This window comes from Lissotriton helveticus, chromosome 10 (genome assembly GCF_964261635.1).
Source record: "Lissotriton helveticus chromosome 10, aLisHel1.1, whole genome shotgun sequence".
Classification (NCBI taxonomy): Eukaryota; Metazoa; Chordata; class Amphibia; order Caudata; family Salamandridae; genus Lissotriton; species Lissotriton helveticus.
Genome location: NC_136071.1, coordinates 490,671,352 through 490,692,212, shown reverse-complemented (window position 1 = coordinate 490,692,212; position 20,861 = coordinate 490,671,352). Strand labels below are relative to the sequence as shown.

Genomic DNA, 20,861 nt, shown 5'->3' with positions numbered 1-20,861 from the left:
GGTGCGTGCACATCGCACACCACTCACCAGAAGTGACGCTGCAGCTGCTTTTTACTTTTGCCGCAGCGCGCGCACCACTCGCATGCATTTTTAAATTTTCTTTTAGCGTGCGCGCAAACAACTCCCAGGCTTACTACTGAGCTCCCTAAACATTGAGAGCTGCCACAGAACTCTAACTGCCCCATTAAAAAAAGCCTCCTCTGCGCATTGCCACTCTGCTAACGCTGTCGTACCCACTTAGCATTGCCATCGAGAATGAAATAGCACAGCCTACTATGCTAGCTATTCACCTCTGGCTCAAATATTACTGCTTTGTCAGTAAGTGCTTTACCTTACGTCATCCACCAGTAAAGTGCAAACGATTCAGAATCCGAACCTCGTTGCACCCAGTCACTATCGTAGGACACTTTGGTGGGCAGTGTTTATGCTGAGTGGCACGTGCGAGCTCCATGGCCAATACGCTCTAGGATTGGTTGAGGTGCTGACAGTACTTCAATCCTAGGCTGCTTTACACATTACCAGCATTCCCTCCCACTCGACTACCAAAATTGTATTCAGCCAATGCCACGTGACCCGGAAGTACTCACATTATAAACACAAAACTGCAGGAAACTAGAGAGGACTTGGAGACACACACTTAGGGCGCACGACAAAAGTAGTTACAGAGAGTCTATCAAGAAATACAAAGCTGAAATTAAATCAGCGCAGGCAATATTTTATGAGGAAATTATCAGAACGTCAGCCAATACCCCGAAGGAAATATTCCGGATAGCAAAATCCCCGATTAGCACCCCTCCCATCCCGCCTGACCCCAGCGAAGCACAGAACCGGTGTGACAGTCAAGCATAGTATTTCCACCAAAAGACCCAATCCATCTCCTCTTATTTAAAACCATCAAACAACATGTACCCGAAATAGATAACACCCCCTCAACTCTTGCCTGCCAGTTAGCGGACTTCCCGCCGTTAAAGGAAGACTCCCTTAAAACCCCAATGCTGAAAGTAACATCAGGATCCCCTACCGACCCTGCCCCTCCGCGACACCTTTTAAAGGTGGCTGACACCATTAGACCAGCCATTCTAAATATCCTGAATTCATCAATCTCCACTGGGAAAGTACCAAAAGCCTGGAGATGTGCACAAGTCAGGGCTCTCTTGAAGAAGCCCAATCTCGACCCAGGAAAAATGGCCAACTACCGCCCGATTTCGCTCCTCCCCTGGATAAGCAAGCTGCTTGAGAAGCATATCAACACCACCTTGATGCTTTATTTGGAAACCAACCACCTACTCCATGACTCGCAAGCCGGCTTTCGCCCTCAACTGGGGATAGTCTGCCCTGTTGACTGTAACAGAACTAGCCCGGAAGCATATGGATCAAGGCGGCACCACAGCAATTATGCTATTAGATCTTAGTGCCGCCTTTGACACCGTAAATAGTAACATCCTAATTTCCCGTCTAGTACAACGCGAAGTGGCAGGAAAGGCCATTATGTGGCTACGGTCCTTCCTGGAGGACCACACGTTTCAGGTGGTAGAGGGGGCCACCCATTCTAAAATCTGGCCCCTCAACCAGGGCGTACCGGAGGGCTCCTTCCTGAGTCCAACCCTTCTTAACGTGTACATGGAACCGCTGGCAGGGATTGTTATCCCATTTGGTTTTGAAATCATAACCTATGCCGATGACACCCAACTAGTGGTAGCCCTGAACCAGCCTGGCAGCACCTCCCACAACCTGAGCAGCTGTCTCAAAGCAGTAACAGAATGGATGGCCCTGTCCCACTTAAAATTGACCGGGGACTAAACAGAGCTCATGTTTCTAGGAAACACAGCTGTACCAAGACCCACTATAGACTGGCCGTCCTGCATGGGTACTCCCCCAGAGCCAAAAGACCATATCAAAAGCCTAGGTGTATGGCTAGATGACACCCTAAGCTTTAACCAGCAAGCCACAATGCTTTCTGCCACCTGTTTCGGGCTGATGAGAATGTTGAGGAAAATACTGCCTCTCCTCCCTTTCCAAGCCCGTAGGATAATGGTCCAGGCCATCATCCTAGCCCGCCTCGATTATGGGAACGCCCTTTACCTAGGTGCACCAATCAGCACAACCAAGAAGCTTCAAGTAACCCAGAATGCGGCTGCACGCCTTCTTCTTGGACTCTCCCGACGAGATTCATGAGCTGCCGCCTTGAAGAAACTACACTGGCTGCCCATCCAGGCCAGGGTAAAATTCAAGGCGATGTGCATAATGCACAAGGCCATGTGGAACACAGCACCTGCAATGATCTGCTCCCTAGCTACCCCCTACCGCCCTCCGAGATCGCTGCGCTCTAGCACGGCCTCTCTAGCCTCAAAGAACAAAATCAAACGTGCTAGGTGGGGCGGCCGCTCCTTCTCTTGGAACGCTGCCTATATATGGAACTCCCTGCCTCCCACACTGTGTAGCCAGCCCGACTTACAAAAATTCCGGAAAGAGCTTAGAACATATCTCTACCATTAAAATTAGTCAGCAGACCCCTTGACCCAACTCTTCCACAGCGCTACGAGGCCTCCGGGTAGTAATGCGCTCTACAAAACCCAATTTCATTTCACATGTTTGTCAAAAGAGAGATAACAGACAACGGATTTAAATTTAGATTTATTGATAGTCTTTCTAATTAGCGGCCAGAATAGACAATTGGAGCTGGTTGGTGCTGGCAGTCCTCACGGGTCTGAACGTTCGTTGGACGGTCTCTCTAAACTCTTACTCTGGTGAGGCATTATGCGATATGTGAGCTATGCCAGCCACCTCAGATAGAATTTGCTGCAGGACTGATAAGGGCAAAATTCACTGCTTTCGCTCTTTTATAGGGGCCACGTTTTTTGTGTGCATTTGTTTCGGGCGTGCCAATGCTACACTTAATTGGAATCAGTAATTCTGCTTGCTTGCATTCGGGAACATGCAATTTTGTATCTAATTGAATTTTTATTTATGGCTCACATTTGCCTTGCTGCTGTTACGTGAGAAGTGGATAATGAAAACATCATAACTACAAGTACTAGAATGCAAATGATAAAGTAATGACTCAATGAACTACTTGCACTGAACATGGGACCACCTTAACCCCCACTTCAAAACACCTCTCCCCCTTAACCCTGATCTCCCCGACCCTCTTCTGTCTTCCTGATCTTGCTTTTCTCATTTTCGCTGTTTTTTCTTCTTTATATATACTTCTCCATTCTGTTCCTAGAGTTCTCGCGCTCACTTTAAGCCCCACTGCCTTTACCTCCCCAACCTCGCTCCACCCTCTCTTGTAGACCTCAGCCGTCTCCCTTTACTTTCTCTCAATTACTACCAGTGCCACCCCCCACCCCCATACTGTATGTTCTCTGCTTCAATCACTCTCCTGTTTCTGCCATATGTTCGGTGCCCAGATGTCACTCTGCCCTCCCTCTCTCTGTCTGACTCTGAATAATTTCACCCCTTCCCATTCCAGCCGGCTCTATTCCATTTTCACGCCCTCCTTTCTTTTGTCGGGTTTTCACCTACCGGGTGCTTTAAATGTAAATACCGAAGTGCTGGTACTTTGTACCGGCCCATTTGAAGCACTGGGCCCTACCCAGTAGGTATTGGCGACTTTCCATCGAGACTCTATTTGACACCCCAAGTGATTTAGTGCAACAAGCTTTGATATAGCCAATAGGCCTCGCCTTTGGGACCTTTTAAGTGTTTAGCCATGCAACAGTTGTTGCACCAAGAATATTGTGCTGCATAACTAAATACTTAGGAGGTCCCAAAAGCGAGACCTATTGGCTATGCCAATGCTTGTTTTTTTGAGTTAGTTGCCTCATTTTGATAGGAGAACCAAATCATGGATTAAATGCAGAAAAGCCATTCGCTCAATGTACATTCGTTAGCATAGGCGCCAGGGCTCCAACGCAATCCCTCATTTCTTTTTTAGGTCTCGCCTGTCGATGCGCATGCGCATCGAGCAAGCGAGAGTATTGGGACTTATCCACTCTTTATCCACACTGCAAGGAATCGTGGCGATTCCTTGCAGTGCCCGTGACTTTTAAGCTCAATGCGCATGTGCATTGAGCTTAAAAGCGCGTGCACAGCCGCCCGCATTCCTCCGACACCTTTGAAGTGAAGCTTAGCTTCACTTCAAAGGCCCGGCTTCTTCACACCCACATGCCGCTCTCGCTCTCCCCGCTCCGCCCCCTCCCCTGCCCGCCGTGCATAACTCTTCTCTAGCTGTAGAACAGCTAAGCCGAATGTGCTGCATTAGGGCTGTTCGAGATGCTTTAGAACAGCTGAGTGATGCTGCGCGGACATAACTTGTTTTCTAATATTGTACATTGCATTGCTAGGGGTTCTTTTACACACAAAAAACATTCCAGCTGACAATATACCGCCTAGGTGTTGAAATTCGAAGCAGCTGCTCATTAGCTTCCGGGCATTGACCAAACCAGTTTTACTTGAATGGTCTGCCTGATGCTTGTTTTGTCCGTTCAGTTCATTTATAAAAAAATCGTCCTTTTTGTGCAAATTTAAAAATTGATTCTGAACAAAAAAGGGTGCTCATGCGGGAACTATATAGGGATAGCGGTCTGGAAGACCAGACTACGGTCGAGTGACTATTTGGTCAGAAGCTCAGGAAGTCTGCGCATAAATTGTGTACAGGCGCAGAACTAAAGCTCGCACTCGCTGCCTCGCCCCCTCTCTTTTCTCCCCAAAACAGAATTCGTCCTGAAACCATACGAAGGTTTACCAAGAACGGAAGATTGCGCTACATTTTTTGCTCACTCTACATTTAGCAGGTAGATGACAGACAATTGAAAAAAAACAACCTTGTCAAGGAATCCTGCGGAAATTAAGTTTAGAATTCAAGGAGTAAATTTACAGACATAAGTGTCTCAAGTGCTTCCGGGCTCGCTATAAAAAGTCGACTGAATACTTAATGACTTGCATCCTGTTGTTAATGAGGGTTAAATGCAAAAGCCATTTGATTGCTTTGGGAGTTCGTACGTTTCTCACCCCCCACGCAGAAAATAAATTCCATTTTGTTGTGTACTTCGTTATGGTGCTTATAGTGTGGTTTGCAAAAGACGGGGACTACGAGTTTTGGTTTTATTTAATGCCGGTTTGCTATGTTAGTGTATTTGTAAACCAGTCGTTGCCGTGAAATCTGCCATTCAAAATACCAACTAGATTTTGCAAACGTTTCTTTTATGATCAATTCAGACCGCAGTCCATTTTGAAATCTCAGTGTTATACCTATAAACGATTTTAGACAACTAATTTTAAAAAAGATGTTTAATAGGCGTTTTGCCAGTATTAAAAGTGTTAGCGTTTTCCGGGACTTCGAATAATTGTAAAGCCATTTTAACGAAATGCTTCTCTTGCGCTACATTTGCAGGTGAACTACCTTTTAATATGAACACTTTGAATGTTGAGTGATGTGATGTGATGCGTTTGGCACAAACACATATACCGATTCATCATTTTATACTTTCACACTGCTTAGTCCCTTGTTTTGACTGTAGTTTAGTTGTAGTTGATTTATTATTAGCAAGGATTTTCGAGAAGTTCTGAGGGTGTTCTCGGTTATCGTTTGTATTTATTACGATCGATTTCATATGTTGGGCTACTTACTGGTAACTAGGGGTCCACGTTTCATACGTTCCCTCCATTCCAGTCGCAAAATAAATTACATTTATTTAGCCTTTTCGTTTATTCTATCTCTTTGTGTAGCAACTGCAGCATTTTGGTTGTATTATTTGCAAATGAGGCATGATTTCTTATACTTATACTTCCGCTCACTGTAGGCATTGGCTTTAGAGGTTGCTCATCTGCCCAAAGCATACTGCACCCTCACTACCCTCACTACATACTACCCTCACTCACCCACCCTCAACCCCTCACCCTCACTCACCCTCAACCCCTCACCCTCACTCACTCACCCTCAACCCCTCCCCCTCAAACCCTCACTCACCCTCCCTCACCCTCAACCCCTCACCCTCAAACCCTCACTCACCCTCAACCCCTCACTCACCCTCAACCCCTCACCCTCACTCACTCACCCTCAACCCCTCACCCTCAACCCCTCACTCACCCTCACTCTCACTCACCCTCACTCAGCCTCAACTACTCCCCCTCACCCACCCAAAACCCCTCACCCTCACTCACCCTCACTCACCCTCAACACCTCACTCACCCTCACCCTCACTCACCCTCACCCTCACTCACCCTCACCCTCAACACCTCACCCTCAACCCCTCACTCACCCTCACTCACCCTCACTCACCCTCACTCCCTCACCCTCACTCACCCTCACCCTCACTCACCCTCACCCTCACACAGTGCAATAGTTCTCAGACCATTTCAGTTAGAGCTTTTAGAAATGTTTATGGCTTTTTTTATTTGTAATACTTTAGCATTGGCTACAGGAAACAAAAATGCTAAACATTTACAAAAAAAAACCATAAACAATTCTAAAAGCACTAACTCTAATGGTGCGAGACCTATTGCATTTCCAATGCTTGTTATTATTATTAGTAGTAATATTCCCGACACTATTCGCAGCCTTGCCACTCTTTCACCCAAGAACGCAAGCCCTTTTCATAAGCCTTAGTGCGCATGTGCTTGCTGTTATAGTTTTCACCTGGTTCACCTTTTTTCAGCCCTAGCCCTCTGGCCTGCCAGGATGTAAAGTCACACCTTCACTGAAGTGGGACAGCCTCTTGAATTGAATGCATTCTGGGTACGGTAGTCTTGAGCACTGTATTTCTGGGGGCTGTATAGATCATCAGGAGTACATGCTTCCCTTTCCCATCTGATCCCAGGATGGGGTGGGATCAGCAAGTTTCATGGATCCCTTTTTCCCCCATTATTGCTTTGGAAAAGTGGTGAAGTTCACAAGAGGCTTTCACAAATGCCTAGTACTGGGAGGCAGAAGACCAGATCGGTGTGCCTGTGACCTGGTGCCATCAGTGACTCCAAGAACATGCTGTAATCACTCTACTCTGTTCATCGTCACAGTATGGGCTTGTGATTGAAAGAAGGAAGGGTGGATGGACAGGTAGGAAGATCAGGAGGATAGTGAGAGAGACTGAAGTGAGAGAAAGGATGAGATACCAGACTAAATAGGAGGACATTGAAGAAAATGGTAGGAGACTGGGAAGAACAGATTTTAGCCGCAGGCCACTTGATTCTTTGTGGTCAGCAACTATGTCTAGGTTCAAGTTGTTCATTACTACTCAGCACATAGCTGTGAAGCAAGCTTTAGCCACAAGGGAGATTTCTCAATAGAGATCATTCCAACTAGCCATGTGATGTCCTTTGTGTGGTTGCTGCAAGTAGTACTTATGTTTAGTGAGAGCTATATGTTGTTCCTCGTGCTTGATGACACATGCGGAGCCTTCATAGTGTCCCAGCAATGCCATTTGTTCAGTATCGACCATCTGCTTTTTAAAAATGTATTGTTATTTTAAGCGCAGCTTTAGTTCAGTAGCTATTTAGTAATTGCCTTTTTTCACCTTCCCCTGCAGCAGAGTGATTCTGATTCAGAGCTGGAGTTTCCTGCTCTTCCTCCCTCAATCCCCAGCGCCGTTCCAGTTACTGGGGAGTCTTACTGTGATTGTGAGAACCAGAGCGAAACACCATACTGCACCCCCAAGCACACCATTCACCGGGTGAAGGACTGCCAGTGTGGGGAGGAAGATGACTGTAAGATCCTACACCGTTTCTTCCTCACTCATACTCGTACCATTTGTGTTTTAGATCACTTTAAGCTGTTGGGCTAATTTCTATCTGCAATTGCTTGTAGTCTTCTGAACATAGTTATATGCTATGCTTCAATAAATTATCAGTTCAGATCTGCACAATTCCTTGACATTAGGTAGTGAAGTAGAGGGATCAAACCAACTTCCTTTATTTCTAATGCTAACAAGCAATACCTTTTGTTTATGATGTCTTTGTATGCATGAAAAGGCAGCTACTTATTATTGTGTGTGTGTGTGTGTGTGTGTGTGTGTGTGTGTGTGTGTGTGTGTGTGTGTGTGTGTGTGTGTGTGTGTGTGTATATATATATATATATGTATATATATATATATATATATATATATATATATATATATATATATATATATATATATATATATATATATATATATATATATATATATATATATATATATATATATATATATATATATATATATATATATATATATATAGTCCTGGCACATCAGATTTTTAATTTGTCTTAATCTGTCAAAATAAGTTTTGGGAATGTAAAAAAAAGGATCTCTTGTGTCCCAGTGGTAAGAAGTATTATTCTCCTCCAGGGGTAGTCTGACGGATCGGAGCACAGACATAGGCGTGGAAAATTAAAAGGCACACTCCTTTTCACGTTCACTCTGCCGCAGGGCGCTCCACCCATAGCGCACAAAAGTGTCCTTTGTTTTCAAAGCCTGAAGAAAGTAACCAGATAACTGGGGCGGAGTAGTCTCCGACTAGAGCCAGCTCTATCTGAACCTGTCACCGGACTGGTACCCTAGTTGTCTTCTCATTTTGCACTTTAACACCATCCTGCAACGTCCACTTTGAAATCCTACCCATATGCTGTTATTTTAGGGTTGCTCACTCTTTTGACTTTGTCAGTTCCAGTGTTGTTTCCAGACTATCTGCATGATTCCCTTTTTCTTTCCAAGCAGATTTTGACTGGGTTTGGGATGATGAAAGTAAGTCTACAGCCACTCTACTGAGCTGTGAGAGCCGGGAAGTCAATTTCCACATGGTGTACAGCTGTGGTACTGCCGCAATCCGGGGGAACAAGGAGCTGGGTGATGGGCAGCACTTCTGGGAGATCAAGATGACCTCTCCAGTCTATGGTACAGACATGGTAAGTTGAACTCTAACCAGCATGTTCTTTTGCTTATACTGTGGCTCTTTTGTAAATGCCTTGGTTTCTTTAGTAACTTCTCTTTCTACTACCATCATAAATGTCAGGTTTTCGCAATTGTTATTTGAAGGCTGTGGTTTTTGACCAATGACGATGGGTAAATATTTATGTATTTCTAACCAGTCCACTGAACCCTCCATTAACCCCTTCCATGCTCATGACAAGGTCAGCTCGTCATGCAGTGCACTGCTCCTGTGCTGATGACGAGCTGACCTTGTCATGAACAATGTAAAATCAGACTAGTCAGCACCCAGCGTGAATTGCCTTAGCACCAATGTGGTTAACAAGGAATCCTAAAGTCCTGAAAGAAGCAATAATTTTTCAGCTGTGAACAAGACCTTTTTAGGTAGAAATGCATCAGTGTTCCTTTGCACTTTCTCTTATTGAACCTTTTGCTGATCTTGCACATAATGAAATAAAAAGTTGTTGTTTGTTCCCACAAGTGGAACTTCCTTGTCCTGAGGGGAGATGGAATGGAGATAATATAGATCTATTATAGTACCCATTGGTACTAGCCAGTGCGTAGTTATGGTTCAGTCTCAGTTTCCACTGAATGTATTTTCCCCCTTTGGTTTTTGTGCCATATCACAAATCTGCATGAAGGGTTTGCATGATGTTTTTCATGCAGATCCGTCCATATAGGAAGAAATTAAACCCGGTGTCAAAAAAATGAGTGTTTCACATTTTGACTCTCCTGGGAAACGTAACTCTTTGCCACAGCAAAAACAGTAGAAATGGAATTAAAATAAATCCATGTAGAAGGGGGCGTGCCAGCCGAGCCGTGGAATGGCCGCTTTGTAAGCGAGCTCTGCCGGCCGGGAGAAAATCCTGCAAACATAGGGCCGAAACGGTACAGCACTAACCCCCTTGGGTTAAGGGGACTCCGACTCACGCATCAACATCTTTTTTTGTGAGCGGGGCGCTTAATCTGCTGCAATTGCTGGAGAACGCGCTGTGCGGCTGGGAGCCCTTCGGAGCTCGACCCCTGCGGCGGCCGGGCTGAATCGATAATCGAGCTCGCGGAGGCCCACGGCGCCAGGGGCGGCTTGAGGGACAGCAGAAGGCGGCGGCTGTCCTCAAAACGATCCCCGCAGACACAGAAGACAAGGTGTCACCCCTGCGAGAAAGCTGCCCACCAGTGCGACTCGGAGGGTTGTATATTGCAAGGCCGCGACCGCCATTTTGCGAATTGGAATAGGAGCCCGGCTGAGAGGAGGACGGAGGCGGCTGGTTTGCTCGAGGTCCCGCATATTGCAAGAAGAGCCAGGAAACTGGGGGCTAGGAGTAGCGGCCGTTCAAACCACAAAAATTACAGGTACGAAGGGCGAAGCGGCACCACTGGGCGGTAGCGGCTCATCAAACAGACTCAGTGAGACGTGCAAGGCCCGACTGCCATTTTTAGGTCTCGCCTGTCGATGCGCATGCGCATCGAGCAAGCGAGACTATAGGGGCTCATCGACTCTTTATCTAACTTGCAAGGAATCGTGGCGATTCCTTGCAGTGCCCGTGACTTTTAAGCTCAATGCGCATGTGCATTGAGCTTAAAAGCGCGTGCACAGCCGCCCGCATTCCTCCGACACCTTTGAAGTGAAGCTTAGCTTCACTTCAAAGGCCCGGCTTCTTCACACCCACATGCCGCTCTGCCCCGCTCCGCCCCCTCCCCTGAGTCATCCTGCCTGCCCAGACTTCTCCTCCCCCCTACTTACATCCCGCTTTCACTTGTTTTTTGTTCCGACTCGACGTTCCCCCCGCCCCCTCCCGCCACGCAATGCCGAGAGCTTGTTTTTTAATGCCATCTTTTCTCCCCACGCTCTTTGGAGAGAATGCATTTGTGTTTTCTAATTGCTTCCCCTGACTGACGCCTTCCCGGATCATTGCAACCACAGTCACTTGCAGGTTTGCAAAACAGGCTGGGTAAACAAACAGATGACGTGGGCAGTTCAGTGCGATTGTCCAGCGAGTTGATATCGTCCGCAAGTTATTGTCCGCCCTCTGGTGCTTTGGACCACATCCTGACCCTATAGCCCTGAAAAATGATGGTACCACACAAGCCTATTGACCGCATACTGTCTGTGGTGTCTGCCCGCCCGCTCTCCACTCTATCAGGCAGCCAGCCGCACTCCTCCCACACCCCCGCTCCGCCCCCTCACTCTCTCTGCCCGCCCGCTCTCCACTCCATCAGGCAGCCAGCTTCAGGAGAGCAATCTGGAGAGCAATCTGCGGGGTGTCGCCATTTTAGCAGCACGGGCTTTCCCGATCACTGGACACTTACAAATTGGGCAGCAGCATTGAAGGCTTTGCTGCCTTACAAAACCGGCTCAGCGTGGCTGTCGCAACGCAAGTTTCCGTGTCTCCTGGAAGGCATCAAGTGCAATACTCTATTCCTCGTGGAACAGATCCAGCAGGACAGACGAGTACAAGAATAGTAGTTTGTATCAAAAGCATGACCTTCATTACCGCATGATAGCTGGGTGTTAATCAGCATGGCTAAGTCTAATTCCTTACGCACGGTGACATTTCTAATGTAGCTTCAGCGCCATCGGAAGTATAAAGCACTATATCCGTATCATACCATTATCGGCACTACAGGTCTTGTGTTGCGGATTGAGTTTCCTTTTAGAGGAAAGTTTGGTTCTGATTTGCATGTGTGCCAACTGGGGCCTCTGGTCAAGAATTGTAACTTCTGTCATTGCACAGAGCCCTAGAACTTAGGGTGGCTGATTATCTCACAAGAACATAAGAAACTTTACACGAAAAAAACACGCCCTTTTGGCAGGGCCACTGGAGCTTACTTGACTAACTATTTACAGCTGTTGGCTGGAGACTGTCATGTCTGGGTTCATTATGATATTCCGAGCGTTAAAACATACACTGCCAAACGCGCCTTCACATCCTCACCCCCTCATCCTCACACACCCTCACTCACCCTCACCCTCAGTCACCCTCAACCCCTCACCCTCACTCACCCTCACCCTCACTCACCCTCACCCACACTCACCCACACTCACCCTCACTCACCCTCACTCACCCTCAACCCCTCACCCTCACTCACCCTCAACCCCTCACCCTCACTCACACTCACCCTCACTCACCCTCAACGCCTCACCCTCACTCACCCTCAACCCCTCACCCTCACTCACCCTCACTCACCCTCACCCTCACTTACCCTCAACCCTTCACCCTCAAACCCTCACTCACCCTCACTCTCACTCACCCTCACTCACCCTCAACCCCTCAGCATCACACTCACTCACCCTCACCCTCACTCACCCTCAACCCCTCACCTACCCTCACCCTCAACCACTCACCCTCACCCTCACTCACCCTCAACACCTCACTCGCCCTCACCCTCACTCACCCTCAACACCTCAACATCAACCCCTCACCCTCACTCACCCTCACTCACCCTCACTCACCCTCAACCCCTCACCCTCACTCACCCTCACCCTCACTCACCCTCAACCCCTCACCCTCACCCACCCTCAACCCCTCACCCTAACTCACACTCACCCTCACTCACCCTCACCCTCACTCACCCTCACTCACCCTCACTCTCACTCACCCTCACTCACCCTCACTCTCACTCACCCTCAACCCCTCACTCACCCTCACTCACTCACCCTCACTCACCCTCACCCACCCTCACCCACCCTCACCCTCACTCACCCTCACCCTCACTCACCCTCAACCCCTCACCCTCACACAGTGCAATAGGTCTCGGAGCATTTGAGTTAAAGCTTTTACATTTGTTTATGGCTTTTTTTCTTTGTAATTCTTTAGCATTGCCTACAGGAAACAAAAATGCTAAAGATTTACAAAAAAACCCCATAAACAATTCTAAAAGCACTAACTCTAATGCTGCGAGACCTATTGCATTTCCAATGCTTGTTATAGACTGGAGTGGGAGCCCGGCGGGGAGGAGAACGGAGGAAGCTGGTGTGCTAGAGAGACCCAAATGGCACCAAACAGCTAGAGAGCGTGGAGAGCAATCCGGGAGCCATACATGAAGCACAGCTCTACCTCGGTAGATTGGGCCACACTGTCAGCGCTACCACTGGGAGTAGGTGTAGTGCATTGAAGTGCGCTGCGAGGCGTATGCACACGCTGGTGCCTAATGTTGGACGTTTGGGCCACTGTATTGGGTGTTTGCACGAAGCACACAGCAGGGAAAGTTTGCTGTACCACATTGCACCCCTGTCTTTAAATAGGAAGGTGCCCAGGCTGTGGAAGGTAGTTACTGGAGGGAATCCTCGATTGGATCTATGCACGACAGGCCCTGTTGCACGCGCTAACGGCTGAGTATAGCCTGTGGTGTCCTGGTGGTACTGAGGTTGAGGTCACGCCCGTGGTGTCCACGCATGTTAACCAGCTGCGATTTGTTCGTTAATAGTGCATGGTTGGGCTCTGCGCAGTGCGCTGTTGGAGCAGAGGTGCCTGGAGATCTGAGGCTCGGCCTGACCTGCTGATCTTAAGCTGAATGGGCATACAAGAGTAGATTTGTGGGCCCAGAGTTACCTACTGGTTACTATCGCCATGGGTAAGCCTGACACCAAGCAGCCCAAGCTGAACTTTGAGAACAAACGTTCTACGAGAACCACGGACCCTGATCCAAACACGCAGAGCGACTCCCAACACGGCTCCCAGACAGAGGATCGAGGGGGAAGATCTGCGGACACTTATGCTGGAAATGTGCTCCAGCTTGCGGAACATTGACACAAAGCTGGATACCCTGACCAAGCAGTTAGACACCGTGAAGAAACAGGTGACCACCCACGAGACCAGATTAGACAGTCTGGAGAATAGACACACAGAATTCCAGGTGGGTACCAGAGAACAATTGTTAAATATGGATAAACTGCTGGGTGTTATTAGGGCCAAGAACGATGATTTGGAGGCGAGGTCTAGAAGTAATAACCTTCGAATTACTGGAATTTTAGAGACCACCGCTATTTCCAAAATGGAGGTGTTTGTATCGGACCTCTTGCATGAGCTGTTTGATCCTCACTTGGCTACAGTTTTCGTGATTGAAAGGGCTCTCAGGGCCCTGGGGCCGAAATCTCCTGTTGGTGGGACGCCGAGGCCGATCCTGGCTAAACTACTGAACTATCAAGACCAGGACCTTATTTTGTGCCTGGCGAGGGAGAAGAGTCAACTAATTTATTAAGGTAATACTATCTCCTTCTACCCGGACTTTACTCCAGCGGTGCAGGTGGCACGCAGAGAATTCCTCCCAGCCAAGCGCATCCTCATGCAGGCGCAGATCCCCTACTCCCTGCTCTACCCTGCCAAGCTAAAGGTCTCGCACGATGGCACGGCCCATTACTTTACGGATGAGAAATCTGCCCTTAAGTTTGCCAAGCATGTTGGCGGGAAGAGATCCAAAACCACCGGAGCCACTGAGGGACTCTCGGGAGGCCGGCTCAGTGACAATGACTGAATTAGCATTTGAATTCGGTTTTATTCCACTTGCAACAAAGGGTAGTATGTTGTGCAGATATTATGTTTTGCTGGACAAAGAATGTCTCTTGCTATGCTCTGCGCCCTACTGACCTTATGTAACTAGAAGTTGGGGACTGATAGACCTGGGATGCATGTATGCCTGATTTTGTTTTCCTTTTATGTATGCTGGTTGCCGCTGTAGGCCTGTCCGCATTACACCCGGCCACCCTGTGCAGAGAGGGTAGTTCGCCTGCTTTACCTCGCCCTCATGGGAAATCTCCCTTTCTTATATTTGATATTTTCGAAGGTTAGAACTGGGAAGGGTATGCTACAACCTGATTGGGGGGTTGGAGTGGGTGGAGGGTGGGAGTTGGGGCTTGGTTATTTGGTTTTATGCCAGCATGCCGCTACAGAAAAGTTTGGAGTGCTACAATGGGTTATGAGATGGCTGCACGGTTTGGGAGCAATGGTTGAGCGTTCGCGCTTCCGGTTTGACCACACTGTTGCATTGAATGTCCTCACATGGAACATTAGGGGGTTGAACGATGGTAGGAAGGCCAAACTTGTGCATGCATATCTAGCTAGACACAACATTGACGTATGCTTTATGCAGGAAACACATCTAAATGTGAAGCCATTGCACCGACTGCGCCACAGTAGATGGGGGGGCGGCTACACACATCTATTTATTCCAACCATGCACGGGGAGTTGCGGTGTTGATTCGTAAAGGGGTGGATTGGCGAGAAGATACTGTATATATTGATCCAGAGGGAAGGTACATAATATTACAGGAGAGGTTGGTCGGCATATCAGTGGTACTGGTGGCCATTTATAGTCCAAATGTGGATTCTCCGGAATTCTTCCGTGACCTCTGGTCGTGACTTAGGGCAACTGGCTGCTGTACGGTAATTTGGGGCGGCGACTTTAATGCCATACTGAATGACGACATTGATAAACAGGGCTCGGCTCGTGCCTTACATCCACAAGCTAGCTCTGCACTGCAGGATATTATGTCGGATGGTGACTTGTTGGACATTTGGCAGACTAGACACCCGGGGCTCTGGGAGGGGACATGTATCTCTAGCCATCATAGTGCCTGGTCCCGCTTGGACTACTGGCTGGTCTCGAGGGACGTGGCTACTTGGATGCTGGAAGTGGTCCACCTGGCACGCTCGTTGTCAGACCATGCCCCTAGCTTGCTCAAACTGCACCTGCCTGGTGTACCCCCACACGCTTTCACTTGGCGACTACCCCCCATGGGCTTTTAGACGAGGCATTCAAGGAAATTCGATCCGACATCACGGAGTACTTTACTCTTAACTCCGGGTCGGTAGACACCAAAGCCTTGCTATGGGAGGCTTTCAAGGTCTTCATAAGAGGTCAGTGCATTGAAAGGCAGGCCGGGGTGCTGAAGGCCATCTGGGGTACTATCGCTGCCCTGGAGGGACAGATAAGGGAATTAGAAGACCAATTCTATTAGTTAAATGTCTCCACTACAGCTGCACTTCTAAAGGCAAAACTACTGGAGTTTGCTGAAGAATTGCAGCAAGAGGTCAAATTCTTGGGCAAATATGCTGAGGCAAGAAGGTATGGCGAGGGCGACAGACCGGGCCGCACGCTGGCAGACATGATCCGTCCATCAAGGTCCACAACCTTTGTACATGAAATAAACACCGCTAATGGGGGCATTGTAAGAGGCCAAGCAGAGATTCTTAGTGAGTTCTCCAATTTTAACTCTTCCCTGTACACTGCCACTCAGGTTTCCAGCCCAGAAGGCCTGCAGGATTTTCTAGACTCCATTGCCTTAGTATGGTTTAACAATATACACACAGAGTATATATGGACCTCCCCGTTTCCGCGGACGACGTGGCCCGGGTCATTTAAAAGTCTACTGCTGGATAAGGCCCCTGGGCCAGATGGCCTGACCACTGCCTTTTACAAGACCTATGTGGAGGAACTGGCCCCCAGATTGCTTGCAGTATATGAGGAGGCATTGGAGGCAGATGCTTTGCCGGCATCAATGAGAAGCCATAATTTTAACGCTGCTGAAGCCTAAGAAGGCTGAAACAGAGTTGGACTCCTACAGGCCACTATCCTTGATTAACGCAGACGTAAAAATTGATGCTAAACTTCTGGCAAACAGACTGCCACCGCTCCTTCAAATGATTGCACTCCCGGACCAATCGGGATTTATTCCTGGGCGGTCGACGTCACACAACTTGCGTACATTGTTCTCGGTACTGCATTACCTCCACCCTGACTTGCAGGCTGCTGCCATTTTTTTAGACGCTACGAAAGCGTTTGATACGCTGGGGTGGCCATATCTGTTCACAATACTAACGCGCATGGGATTAAGCCCTCAGTTTATAAATCGTATTAAGTTGTTGTATACTATGCCATTAGCACGAATCAAGGTAAATGGCTTGCTATCTGAACTGTTCCATATCACACGTCGCACAAGACAGGTGTGCCCACTCTCGCCCCTGCTCTTCGCCATTGCCATGGAACCCCTGGCTGCCAGAAACTGGCATCACCACACAGCACGGGGTATTGGTTTCAATACGCGGAGCCTCCTCATTTCGCTGTACGCGGATGATGTGACCCTGTACATTCTTAAACCAGAAGACAATCTAGACCCGGTCCTTAGAGAATTTATCAGAGTTGGAGGACCGACGGGTGTCTCCATTAATTGGAAGAAATCTGTAATTTTCCCACTGACGGAGGGTACTCCGATAGTGACATCTGAATTCCCCCTGAGATGGGAGGCTGAGGCTGTCAAGTATCTGGGGGTGTGTATAAGCAGAAGCCTGCAGGAAATCTGCAACTTGAATTTCGGCAGGGCACACACGTGGCTGGAGGGCAAGGTTGTACTCTGGTCTAAATTGCCCCTGTCCATTGCTGGGAAGATAGCGCTGACAAATGGTCATATTACCAAAGTTTCTATACCTGTTTGTTCACGTGCCAATTCCCCTTACACAACACTTTTTCTCATTCTTAAGATCGCAACTACTGTCCCTGGTTTGGGCTGGAGGGCAGGCCAGGGTTTCATGGGACCTATTGACTCTCCCATTGAGACAGGGTGGTCTGGGCACCCCGGATATGCAGTTATATGCTTTATGTGCCCAGGCACAATTTCTCCACTTCTGGGTGCACCAGACGCCATATCAGCCTCATGTAGCGGTGGAAATTGATGCGGTGGCCCCTGTGCCGCTTGGAGTGGCATTATACCAGAAGTCACAACACCCTAGGGGAGATGTGGATACGGCAGGCACCCTGCGGTGGACGTGGACTACACTTCGGAAGAGAGCTAATGTCCCTATATTGTTCGCGCCATCTGTGCCGTTGGCAGGAAACCCCATGTTGCCCTGCATTGCAGACGAGGTGATGAAAACCCTGGTCAAGGAAATGAACCTGTACACGTTTGCTGACCTATATCCGAACTGTTAGGCCCCCCCTGCTGGGACTGAAGATCGCACTGTGTCCTTCACAGAACTGTTTTTATATCACAAACTGAAAACTGCTTGTCGTGCACTTTGGGCGGGATTTCCCGAGGCTCCCCCAACACTGCCAGCTCTAGGCCAAATCCTGAAATCATCTTCCCCACGTAAACTAGTCACGCGCCTGTATACCAGTATGCAAAATACAGCCCCGGTGGTACAGCCAAAGTCCCTACTACAGTGGAAAAGAAAACTTGACCCCCAATTGACAGAAGAACAATGGGAATTCTGCTGTAGGCAGCTGACTGAACTCTCCCCAATCTATAGGCTTCGCCTGATACATTTTAAATTTCATTTGCATATGGCCATGTCTGAACTGGGGTGGCTGAGTGAGCTAAAGAATGGTGATGGATTAAACCCAGATCAGTTGACTGGGGGTGAGTGTTTGATTTGCTCAAACGCTCCGTCCATCATCCCCTTTTTGTTTCACATTTTAAATTTCTGCACAGGTATTACAGGACACCAATCAGCCTATATCGCATGAAGCTTGGGGAAGATGAAAGATGTTGGCGTTGTGGGTATGCCTCGGCATTCTTTTTGCATATTGCTTGGGACTGCCCAATGCTACTTGAATTCTGGCAGGCGATCTTTACTGCCGTTAACCAGATAGTTGGCAGAACGGACGCTCCCTCCCCTGCATTAGGTCTTTTGGGCTATGGGAAAGACACACCACCAAAACCGCGCAAATTGCATGCACTTCTTACTATATGCAAGAACGCAGGTTGCTATCAGGTGGGGAGGAAAAAGGTACCTGGGTTCTGAGACTGGCTTTCTGATGTGACGTATGGTCACACTCAAATTGGTGTATTCTGGGAATTAATGCCCCCGACTTCGAGACCGCTGGACATATGGGTATCATTCCTAAATTGGGCGCGAAATGGATCCGACTCCCCTATTCCCAGCCCCAGCGTGACTGTCTAGTGCTGCGTTGCCTCTCGCTACTGGGTCAGGGTGACTTGTGCTTGCAGAATCCCCCCCCCCCTCCCCCGTGACTCTGGTATGACTGGTTTGGCTGTACCCTGCTGTACGGTCACCACCAATACTAATATATGATGTTCAGTTTTGTGATGGACTATACTAAAGATTGTGGTATCTGTATGGACATATTGCTACCTCGCTTGTGCATGCTACTCATCTGAAATATCCTTCTATGTGTGACATTCCGATGTATTGCGCTATGATGTTTCTTGCACCAATATGATGACATGCTGGCTGGTTTTGGTTGGAACCCAGGTTCCTATTGTTTGTACTTGCAATTGGAATAAAATCTCAATAAAAAAAAGTAAATCCATGTATTTATACGAAGCCAGTGACTGAAGAGACATCCTGGAAAGTTAAGATTCTGTATTCCCCTCATTCACCCATCATTAAAAGTAAAGCACTCTGAATGTGTTGTCGTCTTCCTCTCATCTTTTCTTTCATCCTTCAACTAGATGGTGGGAATTGGAACCTCCGACGTGAACCTAGACAAATATCGGCATACATTCTGCAGCTTGCTGGGGAAAGACGAAGATAGCTGGGGGCTTTCATACACAGGTGAGTGTAGATGCAAAGCTTGTGGTCCCCCAGGTACAGTATAATATTCACAGTTAGATGCTATCCTGGACATTAAAAAAAACTGCAGTTATTCTAGCTCTATCTAACTTGAAAATCATTACTACTCTGTCACTAGTTGATGACCGGTCCTCTAGTTCGGTCTGGCACTAGGAACCCAGCTCCTGCTCCTGCTCTTGGTCGTCACTCATCAGAAAGACATAACTCATGAACGTGGCCATCCCCGGGTGGATCAAAGTCCCATTTAGCTTCCTGGCACCGAAAGGATTGCCTCTTCCTTAGATCTGATCAGCATTGTGAAGATCATCACTTTATTGGCCCTGGTTGCTACTGGGAGCGTAGCAGCTCCACAGTACATCATCAGCATTAAGTAGGTCACAGCTCTTTAGGACCTGGCCAGTATTTTGATAATCCAGAGTGTCCATGGCACAGGCTGAAAGGACGGATCCAAACTCCCTGACCTGGCTACTTCTTGGAGAATACTGTCCTCAATGACCACATTTGGGGAAAATCCAGCTCCTGCTGAGCCTGTGCAGCATTGGGTCTCAGCCTATCGGGCCCAGCTGAAACTGGGAAGATTGTAGCCACCCAGCCCTGGATAGCACCTTGAAGATCCTACTTCTCCTGGCCTAGGCCAGCACTATGGGGGAAAAACACAGCTCCTCAGCAACATGATTTTAGTAAACCAATCTAATTGGCCTCAACTTTTATGATTGTGCCTTGTCATTGCCTCAGCAAATCTTAGTCCTAATCTTAGTACAGAATTTAAAAAGCTCTAAGTGGATAGATTAGGTCAAGGGAAAAGTGTTCTCAGATACTACACAGCACTGACTGTACCTGTCCACAAAACCTAGGTTTTCCAGTGGGCCTCTAGTTCTGATAGTCCGATCATTATCGAGTTTGGGGGGTCATCTGTTGCAGCCATAGGTGCTCAGCTACGTGGCAGCTGAATACCTTACTCCATTTATGCAGCTTAACGTTTGACCACGCTCTTCTTGCAAGCTTTTGCTGCTTCGTATCCCCTTCTTCATCATGGTACCATCAACATCTCACGACCATTTGGATATTGTTGAGATTTCATTGGGATCTAATTCTTACAGATGCCATTTAAAATTGTAATATGTTTTTGAATCTATCAAACATTCGCTTGTTAAAAGAAAAGCTCAAACGCAGTTCCTTCATACCAAAACAGGTACTTCCTTATAAGACTTGCAGAGATCTCTGCATCTACCTTAACTTATCCCTCATCTGCCTTTCATCTCCTCACAATAACTCATCTACAACAATTGATGCAGCCTCAATTAGTAGGAAATTAAACATTGCCTCCACACCATCACATTCTTTGTGCCATTAGCATTTCCATATTACCTTGATCCAGACCTTGATTCTATACCTTAAATCTTTTCGTCCAAAATACTTTTCATTCCCC

General features: G+C 47.8%; 2 protein-coding genes across 6 annotated transcripts in view; one reads left to right on the top strand and one right to left on the bottom strand.

The window, feature by feature from the left end:
- The window catches only part of NUBP2 (NUBP iron-sulfur cluster assembly factor 2, cytosolic), a 314,384-nt gene that overhangs the window by 179,788 nt on the left and 113,735 nt on the right, over nucleotides 1-20,861 (bottom strand). The gene's annotated exons all lie outside the window — the stretch shown is intronic.
- SPSB3 (splA/ryanodine receptor domain and SOCS box containing 3) overlaps nucleotides 1-20,861 on the top strand; it is a 118,004-nt gene that overhangs the window by 41,547 nt on the left and 55,596 nt on the right. For all 5 annotated transcript variants that reach the window (XM_078662978.1, XM_078662977.1, XM_078662975.1 and 2 more), the window contains exons 3-5: nucleotides 7,527-7,704; nucleotides 8,694-8,881; nucleotides 19,312-19,414. In XM_078662978.1, coding sequence (XP_078519104.1) covers nucleotides 7,527-7,704; nucleotides 8,694-8,881; nucleotides 19,312-19,414 — 469 coding nt within the window. The remainder of the gene's footprint in view (nucleotides 1-7,526; nucleotides 7,705-8,693; nucleotides 8,882-19,311; nucleotides 19,415-20,861) is intronic.